The sequence below is a fragment of the Sphaerodactylus townsendi genome, linkage group LG03, assembly GCF_021028975.2.
Source record: "Sphaerodactylus townsendi isolate TG3544 linkage group LG03, MPM_Stown_v2.3, whole genome shotgun sequence".
NCBI classification, from domain to species: domain Eukaryota; kingdom Metazoa; phylum Chordata; class Lepidosauria; order Squamata; family Sphaerodactylidae; genus Sphaerodactylus; species Sphaerodactylus townsendi.
The window spans coordinates 12138298-12151792 of NC_059427.1; the positions used below are offsets into that span (position 1 = coordinate 12138298).

Below are 13495 nucleotides of genomic sequence, written 5' to 3' on the forward strand. Positions count from 1 at the left end.
CCAGGCATCGGAAGCGGGAGCCTTCTAGAGCAAGCAGGAATGGGGAAGAGTATGGATGTTACTAAGAGAGTTAAGAGCAAATTCTAAGCTGGGCAGTGACATCATTACTAATCACTTTAGTAATCTGGAAAAGGTCCCACAAATCTCTTTGCCAAGTTTGGAATATTTATGCACGCCCCTGAGATTTTTTTGTAGATAAATACACCCAAGAGCCCACACGCAGAGGAAATCCGAAGCGGTAAGTTTATCCGCTTGCAGCCTTTCAGAGTCCTTGTTTGTAAAGGCGGTCTGGACTGACTTCCATCCCTACTGACTAGGGATGAGAAATCCATTGTTGAAATTCTGGGGGTCCAAAGCTGCCGTGGGTAGTTGTGGCAACGGGCGGGAAAAGCGAGCCACCGGATTACAATTTCAAAGGGGTTTTTCTTTGTACTACTATGAACCCGCATTGTAGTGCTATGCATCTCGCGAACGGGAATAAGGGCTCGCACTAATTGTCTTGGTGGTAGTTGGGTGTAAATAAGCGTAAATACTCGCCTCTTAGGGTCTCTGTTAAGTTCGCTCTCTCCGGCCTACGCCCGTACTCTTTGAACGCGGTAGGGGCGGTATGATGTCGGGACGGCCCCGACCCCAACAACCCTGTAAAAAACGCTTCCAGAACTTTGAGGGATGAATTGGGGCCGGTCGGAGAACCACCTTTAACGGGGCGGAATGGAGACGGTAAACATAAGTTGAATAAACAACGTCAAGCAACTTAGGGAAGCCGAGGATGGACAGCTAATACGGAATAAAAAAAATGGGCTTGCTTTAGAGAATAAGTCTACCACCACCCATAAAACGTGTTGCCATGGCGACTTTCGGGCAAATCTGTGGATAAAAATCCATAAGGAGATGGCCAAACTTCCCAAGGGCAGTGGAGGCCACCGGGAGAGGTTTCAATAGGCCCATGGGGGGCTTTCCCGGGATGGTTTTGGCTTCTGCACAAACCGGTGCAGCGCTTTTAATGTATGCGCTCCTTAATCGTCTTTGCGCGATTGCGGCGCTACCACCAGAACTTTACCCGGCTGGGCTAAAATGCAGAGTTTTCAAAAGCCAAAATGTCCAGTCAATCGGGCATCGTGGCAAGCTTCCAAGAACCTGCTTATGAGGAGGGGAGGCATCGCATTCCAACATTCCCTCCGCCATGAAGCGCTCCCATTCTCCAAAGCGCAATGCAGGGAGTCACCTTCGCCGCTGGAGGCTGGAGTCGCGGCAGCCCTCGGCCTCACCAGCGCTCCCGCAGAGGAAAGGGAGAGACGAGACTGGGAATGGGGTGGAGGTGAGAAGTGGACGCTTGAGATCGGGTGACAGCCAACTCCCCAACTGAGGGGGGAAAGAATATATGCGGAATGTCTCCTGTATGGGCAGCTCCACCCCTCCCCGGGTAGGGCGCTGAGAGCCGGCTACAGCCAGTTTGTTGGTTTTCCAGGGAAAAATGGACTCAAAAGAGAAATCTAGGAAAAGAAATCGGCTCCAAACCGGGTTGTTTTTATGGACATCTTGAGGGGTGGAAAGAGCTGCCAGGTTTTAAGGATCCGACCAAATCCTTCTGAAAGGGGTGCTTAGCCCCTCCAGCCAGTGGCCAAGTGGAGAGTAAGCTACTTTGATATCGAAGTCTCTTTGTCTCCTACAGTCCAGTTGAGTTCGGCACCACAGAGAATTTTTTTTAGGACAAATAAGCACACGGAACCACAGCCTACCATCTTTATTTTTTCTGCAACAGGGCTGCCTCTAAGTGCTTTTGTCCGAGGTATCCACGTGCAACCACAAACGGAGATCTGGGTCAGGGTGCTTTAGGATAGGTTCGTGGTAAACGCGAGATTTTAATAGTTGAAAGGCTGTTTGACATTCCCTCAGACCAGGGAAAGTGGGGCCCCGGCTTGATGCGACAGTGGATCTTTACCCTCTTTAGTGCGTAGCAGAGGTCTGTGAGAGGGAGAGTCAGTTCAGCTTAATTGTGGCATAAAGTCACTATAGAAATTAGCAGAAACCAAGAAATCCACTGGAGTTCTTTATGTTGGTGGGGGGGCAGGCCATTGAGGATCAAGCACAATTTTAGTAGGATCCATTTTAAGCCCCCTCGGCTGGTGATCCGCAACCCAAATAGTCAATGGAGGTCTGATGAAAACAGCATTTGGAGAGTTTGGCAAAGAGAGAGTTAGCTGTAGCGTGCTTTACACCTCTCGAACTCCAATATTTCATGCTCTTCTATGGTTTGTGAGTAAATTAAAAACGCCATCTAAGTATACAACAACATTTCTTTGTACAGTAAATCATGGAGAACTTCTTGCTGATAAGTGGGCCATAAAAGCCCGGGGCCCCACTTTAACCCCGAATGGCATTATTAAATATTCAAACTGTCCAAACTTTGTGTTAAACGCGAAGTCAGGTGTTCATAGCCTTCAGCAATTCTGACTCTGTAGTAAGCTTCTCTCAAGTCCACTTTAGTAAAATGCTGCCCTTTGCCGAAAGTGCATCTAAAAGGTCCTTTGGATCAAAGGCAAAGGGATATTTATTGGACAGGGAGAGACCGTGATTGAGACTCCTCGATAATCTGTGCAAAGTCGTAAAGACCCATCTTTCTTTTTTTTGACAAAACAAAACGGGAGCAGCGCAGGTAGTGTTTGGTAGTCTTCGCATGTGAACCCTCGACAGCAAGGTTCTTGTTCAAGAAGGCACGGGTCTTCTTCTCCCGCTGACTCATGCTGTAGGATTCTACCTTTTGGGTAGTTGTGCCCCGGGTTGTATGACACTTCTACAGTCAGTGTCTCTGTGGGTGGGTAACTGACCGCATTCCTGCTCCTGAAAAACTCTGGCTAGGATCACGGATATGCAGGTGGGATGCCAATAGAATCGGGAGCAATCAATGAGGAAGCCAGAGAGGGGGGGTGTGGCCAGGAGACGCTAATTTTCTCCCAATTCATGTGTTCAACAAGAGGAGGGCTCAGTGAATTTCTGAGGATCCTTTCTTTCCAAAATGAACTTTGGTTCATGTAACAATAACCAAGGCATGCCCAAAACTATGGAGTGTCTGACACTGGCGCCAAAATAAAACTAATTTTTCTCCCAAATGGTCGGGCGAACGGAGGGAGAACCGCTGTGTTTTGTACTGGGCCGGTCCGTTCGCTCCCCGAGGGGGCTGCCAGTCAGTCCATTTGGGTGAATGGTGGCGGGCTTCAGCCAGGGGAATTCGGTCCAGACCTAGCTCCTCTGCCACCTGGGGCCGCATTAAGCAGTGGGAGCAGCCGGAATCCACAAGGGCCGCAGGCTATAATGCGAAAGTGTGTTTAGCTGGGCTGGTCAGAAATGCTTGAACAGTAATGGGAGCTTGCCTTCACTCACCGCCAGGAGTCGGGCTCCATGTCCATGGGGTTGTAAAGAAAGGCAAACAGCTGCTTCCCCTCCTCTGCTGGTCGCCTTCTGCAACCGGCTTTAGACGAAGCCTGTGGGAGGCCGCCCTGACCTGGGCGGGTGGTTTGGCAGACGGAGGCGCCGAGCTGGAGCCGTTGGTTTGTTTCTTGGGACAGTTGGGCGCTAGATGACCTGGCCCTCCGCAGCGCGATGGGACAATCCCAGTCGGCGAATGGGCGCTTCAGAGGTGGTTTCCGGGTAGGGGCGGCTGGGCTTGACTTGGTGGATACAGTAGTGGTTTCTTTAGCGTGGGCGGCCTCCCTCGACGTAGCCGTGATTCCAAACGAGACGCCACTTTGGGACCCTAACTGGATCCAGACCTGCAATAGTACGAGGGAACCCGAATTAAAAACATCAATTGCTTCACGTAGCTTGCCGTCTACAGCATCCGAGAAGTATTCTCGCGATTTCATGCGCTCAGGCCACTATTAGAGGAAGTCGGCAGCCGCCGCATCGAAATTCACGGGCAAATTCTGCAAACGGGCGTTGCCTTTGTTGATGGTTTTGATGGTATGGATAGTTTTCATTCTCGCCACTGGATCTTGAAAGCCAGCTTCTTAAGGCTTGGAGGAATGCGGGCAATGTCAGCGAGTCCCTCATCCTGCAAATCCAAAAGAGTCACGAACCAGTCGGGTTGCCGCCCCATCCAGGACTGAGCCGATGTCCCGTGATTTTCGCTACCAGACCGGGTATAAATCATCATACCTTCCAAGTGGGCATTGAGCTGCAAGATGAAGTAGGAAGTTTGGAAGCCGTCCCATCAAAACGGGCTGGTATCAGTTGTCCATAGTAGCCCCGCTCGATCGCCTCTTGGCGCTCAAGCTGGGGAGGTGGTTGCGCCAAGTTGAGCAGGCTGGGCAGGCAGCCGTTGTAACGGGGTCGGAATCGGGCGCCATGGCGGTACCGCTGGCCATGCTTAGGTGGCAGGACCCAGGCACGCGGCCCCCTGGCACCGCATGACTACAAGTAATAGCATAGACTCCAACTTGGGGCTTCCTGGTCTGCTGCCTCCTTAGTTCCTCTCCAACGCAGCCAGCCCCTCTCCTTGCGAAATCAATGCATCCTGCGCGCATGCAAAGCAGCTTTTCTCGTCAATTTAGCCAGTTCGGCCCCGCTTATGGGCTTGCGATTTCAGCTTTATGCGCGCAAGAGAGCCTGAACGCCAAGGTTGCCGCTGTAAATCCAGTCTGGAGTGTTCCAGGACTTTATCATGCGGACTGACAGATTCTGGGCATATTGTCGCTGGAGCTGCAGTTTTGCACGGGTCCAACTCGAAGCTGGACTTCTTTGGCGCTAAGCTGTTCCCGGCCCCTCTGCAGGTTTCGCCTTTGCTGCACCAGTGCCCGCCTTCCTCCCGCCATAGCTGGCGCTTCATGGTCTCCATGCCGCTTTTGGCAATCTCGCGAGTCGCCTCTAATTCTCATCCCCAGTCCTTCTCGATGGGGAGAGGGAAACCGGTCCGGGCTGGGAATGGTGGCTTTCTTCGGACTCTTCGCCGCCTGGAAGCCGGTGACATCGGAGACACCGGTGAAGCCGCCGGTAGGTACACCGGTGGTCCTCGAGGCACCTCTGTAGGTGCGTAGTCAGCTGGGTCTGGGATTAACCGATTGGGACAGCTGCACGGATACCCTCCCAATTCCTAGGTTTTTTCATTCCCGTGTCCTTTTGGATCGGCCCCAGTGCTTTCGTGCCACCGGTGGTTCCTGGGAGCATCACCAAAATACGCAGTCCAGGAATCGCTCAATGGATTCCTGGGTTGCCGCGATGAAAAGGTGGTCAAGCCCGCCTCCTCCATGACAGGTTGCATCTGAGGTTTGTAACTCCATTAATGAAAACGGTAGAGATCCGGGATCCACAGGCCGCATCCATAGATTACGCCCCAAACGACTCATGTGAAGTCCCCATGGTCGCCGCCACGCCCCTCGCTCCAACGGAGGTAAAGGAAGACTGCGGCTGATACGGAGAATCGGAAAGAGCCAACAGCGAAGCCCGCTTCTCCTGCCGTTCCTCCAGGATTCAGAAGGGAAAGGTCGGAGCCCTCTTTTGGGGCTACCGCGACCTTCCGCCAAGAGTAACATTCAACCTTCCAACGCGAAGACAAGAGGTCCACTGCACAGGAATATAGGATGAATTCAGAGGGATTCCTGCCAAGCAATGTAAGAAAGTGAATTTATAGAAGCCAGAAATAAAAGGCTTCTTTGGGATGTAAAAGTCCATTTATTAAGACATCTTGTATTTCGGGCACACGCAGTGGCAGGAATGGCACTTCCCGCCAGAAGCACAGGTTATAACACCATTCACCCCATCCCCCCTTCCTGCTTCCCATGGGAACGGAGTCTTCATCTCCCGCGCAAAGATAAAGTCTCCGCCGATGCATCTGGCCCATCGCCCGGGCTGTGGAATGCACTCAAGGTTACTTCACCATCAACACCATTGAATCCTTTACACCCATCCAGCCCCCACCCAAGGACCTGGGCCGCCGGGCTGCTGAGCACGAGCCTCCCGGTGGCGTGGATGGGGCTTCCTTCCTCCCCCCGGAGGTTGCTCAGGTGTCCCAGCTGCTGCCCTAGCCCGAGAAGGCCAGCGCGGCATGGCCAGGAGGCATGGGCAACCTCCAGCAGGGCTGTGTGCGTGGGCTGGAGCCCTGCTGGAAGTTGCCCAGGTCTTCCGGCTGTGACATAGTGGCCTTCTCGGGCTAAGGCAGCGGCTGGGATGTCTGGGCAACCTCCAGCAAGGCTCCAGCCTGCAGCCCACGCACACAGCCCCTTCAGGCCAAGCTGTATGTATGCATAATTATGCATGCATGCATGCATGCATGCATGTATGTATGTATGTATGTATGTATGTATGTATGTATGTATGTATGTATGTATGTATGTATGTATGTATGTATAACTAGCGGGGCCCGGCCACGCGTTGCTGTGGCTTATTGTGGTGAAATGGGAAAGGAACAGTAGCAGCAAATCAATTGCAGAGGCCAGCAGTACGTGCTCATGCAAACATGCATCCTCTCGCCTGGCTGGCTATAGTGGCTGGGAATTTTCAGAGGAATTGGCCCAGCAGTTACTGAGTTATACTACCACTAACAAATACACTGTTAGCTTTTTATATATATAGATAAGCAATAAACAATAAATGATTATAACAGTTACGAACTGTAAATAATCATATAATAATGGGCGCTAAATAGTGATTATCCTAATATTCTTGACAGAAATCATAGAATACCCTACACAATACTTCATAAATCTGATACTGATGTTAATTAGTATTGTACAGTGAATTGTAACGAAATAAAATAGATAAAAAGGATACTTGCAGTGGTGATTATTATTCATTTCTCAAAATACTTCTCAAATATTTAATTGAATTCATCTATTTTGATCATCTTTCCAGAATATATTTTAAAGGTTCCCCCTCCTTTTAAATGGATTTTTCAGGATAATATATCAGGAATACTATTAATAATTCATATATGTCCTTCATTACTCCTCGTTTTTTAGGAATAGTATGAATATTTATCTTGTAATTCTTTAATGGGTCTTTTGTTCGCTCAGTTCGTTAATTCTGCAATTACTGCATATTCGTTAGTTTATTTTCCCCTTCCTGTGGTGGACGCTCTTCTGCTTTCCACCGCACTATGAATGTTACCCTGGCTACTGCTATCATATGTCTAAACATTTCTTCCAAATGTTTTGGAAAAATGTTTTGCAAAATGTCCAACAACCTGGCCTTTTGAGTTGTAGCATCCCCAGCAAGTCGGTCTGAACCGGAACTCACAGACATGAAGGTAAATGAAAGTTTTATTAAAGAAGTTACAAAAGAGTCAGTCTCATCCTGGGATTACCTCTCTTTCTGTAGCTCATGGCCAAGAAGAAGAAGATGATGATTTCTTTGATGAAGATTTTGGTAAAGTCCGGAGTTTCTTTCCCGAGAGCTGGCTTTGGAAAACAGAAAAGGTGGAAGGGACCGAAAAGTGAGCAATGTTGTGTTATTCCTGCAATATTGTCATCCTTCTTCGGGTTGGCAGAAATTAGCCCTGGATGCCAAGACTAGGGCAAACTTAGAACAGTAGCTTGAAGGCAAAATCACAAGTTGTTACGCCTGAAGTCTACAGGGAAAATCTAACCCTCAGGCAAACTGAGAGGAAGCAGTCCAGTAAATAAAGAGTAGGAAGCTAGGAAGGCAAAGGTCGTTTCCCCACTTACCTCGACCCAAGGTTGCTGCGCGCTACTCCCAGCGTGCATCATTTCTGGCGCGCTCCTGGGCTTCCCCACGACCCCGCGCTCTGCGCTCTGTGTGGGGTCATCAAAAGATGCCGTTTTGAGGAGCGCCAGGAATGACTCGCGCTGAGACGAGAGCGGCCGCGTCGGGGCGGCTGTGTTGTCGCCGCCCCTGTAGTGGGGAGTGCCGGGGGACCCCGCGCTACTTGGGGAGAGTAGCGCGCAGCAGCAGGTAAGTGGGGAAACGACCATTGTCACATTTGCAGATCCTGGTTGAAAGATTGGCAGCTGCCCTTTGGGTATTGGTGGGAGATGTGGTGGGTTGCTTGATTCAGGTTGGGAAACTCCAGGAGATTTGGGGATGGAGCCTGTCATGCAACCAAGCCTGAGGGGGCCAAGCCTTATTCTGTAACACCTGGGTTCTTTGCTCCAAAACTCCACACCAGCTGAGTTCTCAAGGAGTTTTATTGTGAAAATTCAAATCAAAGAAATAAATAAACTTTATGCCTGCATCTGTGGCTGGCATCTTCAGAGGATCTGATAGTAGGAATGGAAAGCAAGTGGAGTATATATACTGTGAGGTCAAAAGTTGAGGCCCTCTGAATAGAGTAGCCTGGTATGTGAGTCACAAAGAAGTCTGTAGCCTGGGAGTAACAATGAAGATAGCAAGGTCAATAGGTGAATGCATCCTTCCTTCCTTCCTTCCTTCCTTCCTTCCTTCCTTCCTTCCTTCCTTCCTTCCTTCCTTCCTTCCTTCCTTCCTTCCTTCCTTCCTTCCTTCCTTCCTTCCTTCCTTCCTTCCTTCCTTCCTTCCTTCCTTCCTTCCTTCCTTCTTTCCTTCCTTCCTTCCTTCCTTCCTTCCTTCCTTCCTTCCTTCCTTCCTTCCTTCCTTCCTTCCTTCCTTCCTTCCTTCCTTCCTTCCTTCCTTCCTTCCTTCCTTCCTTCCTTCCTTCCTTCTTAATGGGAGGTAGAACTGTCCTCCAAGCGGCGGCTATTCTAATATACACTCTGCAAAATTTTGAAGATTGCTCATGTAAAAGAGAGAGAAAAAGAAAAACCACATGTCTGCAAGTTGGCAAGGAAAACAAACTTTATTCATCAACTTTATAGAGATCGAGACCACATCTCCCCATATTGCTCTCAGGTTCTGAAGAAGTCTAAGCTTAAAAAAGAGTATTTAATGCTCATAAACATTAGGGACTATTTTCTACAGCAGAAACACACTATTTTTACTTCCACTGCATCACAAACAACCACGCTTAGATCTTTTGTTGGAAAAGGGTATAGTCTGTCTTTTTGCCAGGCAAATGAGGCCTCCTGTCCGTCTTCCACAGGGTAGATGTGCGGCTTCCTGACTCCATCACCACCTGGGAGATACAGGCCATAAGCATCTCAGCTGAGAAAGGTGAGCTGAGCATCTATTGTTTCGTACTAGTGTATGAATCGAACTCTTGTGACACCTGTTATCATGAAAGCAAGCCTGGGAGAGCCACGCTTGTTTCAGTAAAACCTGGGTTCTTTTCTCCAATAACTCCAACCAGCTGAGGTCTCAACGATTTTTATTGAAAAACAGAAATCAAAGAAATAAAACTTAAATGCATGGAGGTTGCTCAACTGGTTACATTCCTTTTGGTTCTTTGTCCCCATTCCGGGAACCCATGGCCCAGAGATGCTTCTCTGACTACGTCTCAAGATGGAATTCCAAAACCTTTGTTTTCCTCTGTTCAGGCCATGAGGTAACTTAGGCCTTTGAAGTTTCATCCTGGCACCTCTGCATAGTTTCCTGTCCTCCCTCCAGGAGATCAAAAGGCAAAGATGCTTTTCACAGTCATCTGTGACTTTGCTAGTTTTACAGTACTATTCCATCACACCTGTATTTACACAAATATATCTTGAAGTGAGGAGTGCAGCTAGACAGGGAAAGGCCCCTGCTCTGTGGCCCTGAAGCTGATCTACAGCAAAGGCCTCTCCTTCCTTCTACCTTCCCAATTGACTTTTGGGTTTTGACCCAGGAACTAAGCACCTGCAGAATCCAGATTTTCTTCATTTCAGGAACACTTCAGGGACAGCACACCCTCCTCTCAGCCCATCCACTCCAACCAACCAAGGCCACCAGCAACCACAGGGTGTCACAGCATAGGGTTATAGAACACAGTCTGACATCAAAGTCCAGGGCCAGATATCCCAAACCAAATGAGCATTTCTGACCTCCAGGTGCGGCCTGCAGATCTCCCAAGATTTGCACCTGATCTACGCCGACAGAGATCAGTTCCCCTGGGGAAAAAATGGCCGCTTTGGAGGGCCGACCATATGGCATTATACTAAGGTGACCAGATGGTCACCTTTGTGAACCGGGACGGGCGGGTAGGCGGGCGGCCACGCACATACGCGTGCAGCCGCAGGAGCGCACGGACCTTCTGGGGCACTCCCGTTTCCTGTCCTGTGACAGGGCGGGAAATGGGAGCGCCCCACAAGGCCATGCGCCCCAGTGGCCACGCGCGCAGGAGGCTGCCGCACTGCCTTGCACCCCAGAAGGCAGTGTGGCAGCCTTCCAAAAATCAGGACACTTGAAGTAACCCGCGGGACGCGGGACAAATTGTTTGAAGGCGGGACTGTCCCGCCAAAAGCGGGACGTCTGGTCAGCCTACATTATACCCTACCTACCCTCCCCAAACCCCACCTTCCTCAGGCTCCACTCCAAAGCCTCCAGGTATTTCCTAACCTAGAGCCCTAATTCAAATACAAGGTCAGAAGGTAGTTCAACGTCTCTGTTAGGGTTGCCAGCCTTGGGTTGGGGAATGCCAGGAGACTCAAGAGGGTGGAGCCTCAAGAGGATGTGGTTTAAGGAGGGGAGGGACTTCAACTGGATATAAAACCATAGAGTCCATCGTTCAAAGCAGCCATTTTCTCCATGCAAACTGGTCTGTTTGCCTAGAACAGGGGTAGGGAACCTGCGGCTCTCCAGATGTTCAAAAACTACAATTCCCATCAGCCCCTGTCAGCATGGCCAATTGGCCATGCTGGCAGGGGCTGATGGGAATTGTAGTTCCTGAACATCTGGAGAGCCGCAGGTTCCCTACCCCTGGCCTAGAACATGCAAACAGGCAAAACAACAACATTTCATCTATCCACCAGGGGGCATTCATTGAAAATGCTGGGGGGAAGAATTAGGACTAATAAAAGGAAACACTTCTTCACGCAACGTGTGATTGGTGTTTGGAATATGCTGCCACAGGAGGTGGTGATGGCCACTAACCTGGATAGCTGTATAAAGGGCTTGGACAGATTCGTGGAGGAGAAGTCGATCTATGGCTACCAATCTTGATCCTCCTTGATCTCAGATTGCAAATGCCTTAGCAGACCAGGTGCTCAGGAACAGCAGCAGCAGAAGGCCATTGCTTTCACATCCTGCATGTGAGCTCCCAAAGGCACCTGGTGGGCCACTGCGAGTAATAGAGTGCTGGACTAGATGGACTCTGGTCTGATCCAGCAGGCTAGTTCTTACGTTCTTATGTTCTTACCTGGTCATCCTCCTTTCACTGCCGCGTGCCATCCACCAACGCTCATGTGGAATTTTGTTTTCAGGAATCTGTGTCTCGGACCCTCTTCGAATCGTAGTCTTCCAAGATTTCCACATTTCTCTGAGGCTGCCGTATTCGGTGAAACGGTTTGAACAGATAGAACTTCGTCCAGTTCTGTACAACTATTTGTCTAAGTCGATCACAGTAAGCAAAAGTCAGACAATGCTGCGAACTTGCAGATTCCCTTTTGCTATTACAGAATTTTTGTAAGCTCGATATGGCAGAATTAGTATTCATTTATTCATATGCTTTGTTTGTTGTTTTATAATCTATGAGGTTCTAGACCAGTGGTTCTCAAGCTGGGGGTCGCGACCCCTTTTGGGGTCGAATGACCCTTTCACAGGGGTCGCCTAAGACTCTCTGCATCAGTGTTCTCCATCTGTAAAATGAACAAATGTTAGGGTTGGGGGTCACCACAACATGAGGAACTGTATTAAAGGGTCGCGGCATTAGGAAGGTTGAGAACCACTGTTCTAGACATTTGAAACAATCTATACCTATACCTTTATAGAAGACCTATTGCTTTTTAAAACAGTTAAAAGCAGCTTGAGAGGAATCAATGCTGCAGAAACCCACAGAATTTCTTTTCCAAAATCAAAGTGGGAGGAGCGTACACATTTCAAGCAACAATTTTTCTTTCAAAATGTGTTCAGCTTTCTGATGGTTCGGACAGACTGCAAAAATCATGGTTAGTTTGTGAAACTCGAATTGAAGTCACAAAGGATCTTCAAACCATGGTTTCAGATCCTGGTTTGTTGGACCCAGGCTAATCCTGATAAATGGTGGCTCACGATTGAACAATTATAGTAACCATTGCAATAATGATACTGAAAACTAGCATCTAACAGATAATGGTAGGTTAGACCCATGTTTCCTGTTGGCCGAATTCCCACTGAAAATTTAATCCAGATACAACCAAGTTTCAAAAGAATCAGCACCTTTTTATCCAGGTTCCAACATCCTCACTGCAGCATGTTTCTAGTGAAGACATCTAGGCCTGCCCCATCGGGGTGTGTGTGTGTGTGTGTGCTTGTTGTCAGGGGTGCAATTGTTAAGCTAGCAGCACCAAAATTTAAGAGTATCTTTAGGAGACCCTCCTGATGATATTACCCAGGTTTGGTGAAGTTTGGTTCATGGGGGCCAAAGTTATGGACCCTCAAATGTGTAGCCCCCATCTCCTATCAGCTCCCATTGGAAACAATGGGGGATGGGGGCACCCCTTTGGGAGTCCATAGCTTTGGACTCCCTGGACCAAACTTCACAAAACCTGGGTGGTATCAGTAGGTGACTCTCCTGATGATACCACCCAGGTTTGGTGAAGTTTGGTTCATGGGGGCCAAAGGTATGGACCCTCAAATGTGTACCCCCCATCTATTAGCTCCCATTGGAATGTTTTCAGCAGGGTTGTCTCTCGCTATGACAGTTTTAACCATAGAGTTTCTGGGAATTCCTAGAGTGACATGACATCACTTTTGGCAATGCCAGTGGATTCTTAATCTCCCTAGCCCCCATTCCCCTCCTTGCTCTCACTAGTTAAAACTGACCCTGCTGATTGAACGACTAAGGTGAAACAGGTGAAAGCTTGCAGCACAAAACATAAAAATAATGAACCCAACTTTACTGCCCACTTTCTCTGTCTCTCTTCCCCCCCTCTCTCTCACTCCCCATTTCCTATTTAGGCCTCAGTCTTCCTACATCCTGCTGAGGGCATCTGTTCTCCAGCAACCATGGGCCCAACTCAGAAGAAGAAAATAGTGGTTCCTCGGAATTCGGCTGTACCTGTTCCCTTCGTTTTGGTCCCTATGGGAACAAGCAACATCCCTATCACTGTTACAGCCACTGTTGTAGGTGGCTGGGGAGCTGGGGACAGAGTTACCAAGACCCTACGGATTGAGGTAAGAAGTTCCCATCACTGAGGATATCTCTGGAGCAGCAGTGGCTTAGGAGGTTAAGAGCTCGTGTATCTAATCTGGAGGAACCGGGTTTGATTCCCAGCTCTGCCACCTGAGCTGTGGAGGCTTATCTGGGGAATTCAGATTAGCCTGTACACTCCCACACACGCCAGCTGGGTGACCTTGGGCTAGTCACAGCTTCTCAGAGCTCTCTCAGCCCCACCCACCTCACACGGTGTTTGTTGTGAGGGGGGAAGGGCAAGGAGATTGTAAGCCCCTTTGAGTCTCCTGCAGGAGAGAAAGAGGGGATATAAATCCAAACTACTACTACTACTACTACTGCTACTAC

At 49.2% G+C, this 13495-nt stretch overlaps 2 protein-coding genes across 2 annotated transcripts in view; both read left to right on the forward strand.

Moving 5' to 3' along the window:
* LOC125428885 (zinc finger protein 271-like) overlaps positions 1-13495 on the forward strand; it is a 1035007-nt gene that overhangs the window by 331024 nt on the left and 690488 nt on the right. The window lies entirely within an intron of this gene.
* Positions 1-13495, forward strand: part of LOC125427681 (complement C4-like) — a 93800-nt gene that overhangs the window by 37869 nt on the left and 42436 nt on the right. The window contains exons 18-21 of the mRNA XM_048487232.1: positions 7312-7426; positions 9008-9078; positions 11259-11398; positions 12934-13149. Of these exons, the coding sequence (XP_048343189.1) occupies positions 7312-7426; positions 9008-9078; positions 11259-11398; positions 12934-13149 (542 nt within the window). The remainder of the gene's footprint in view (positions 1-7311; positions 7427-9007; positions 9079-11258; positions 11399-12933; positions 13150-13495) is intronic.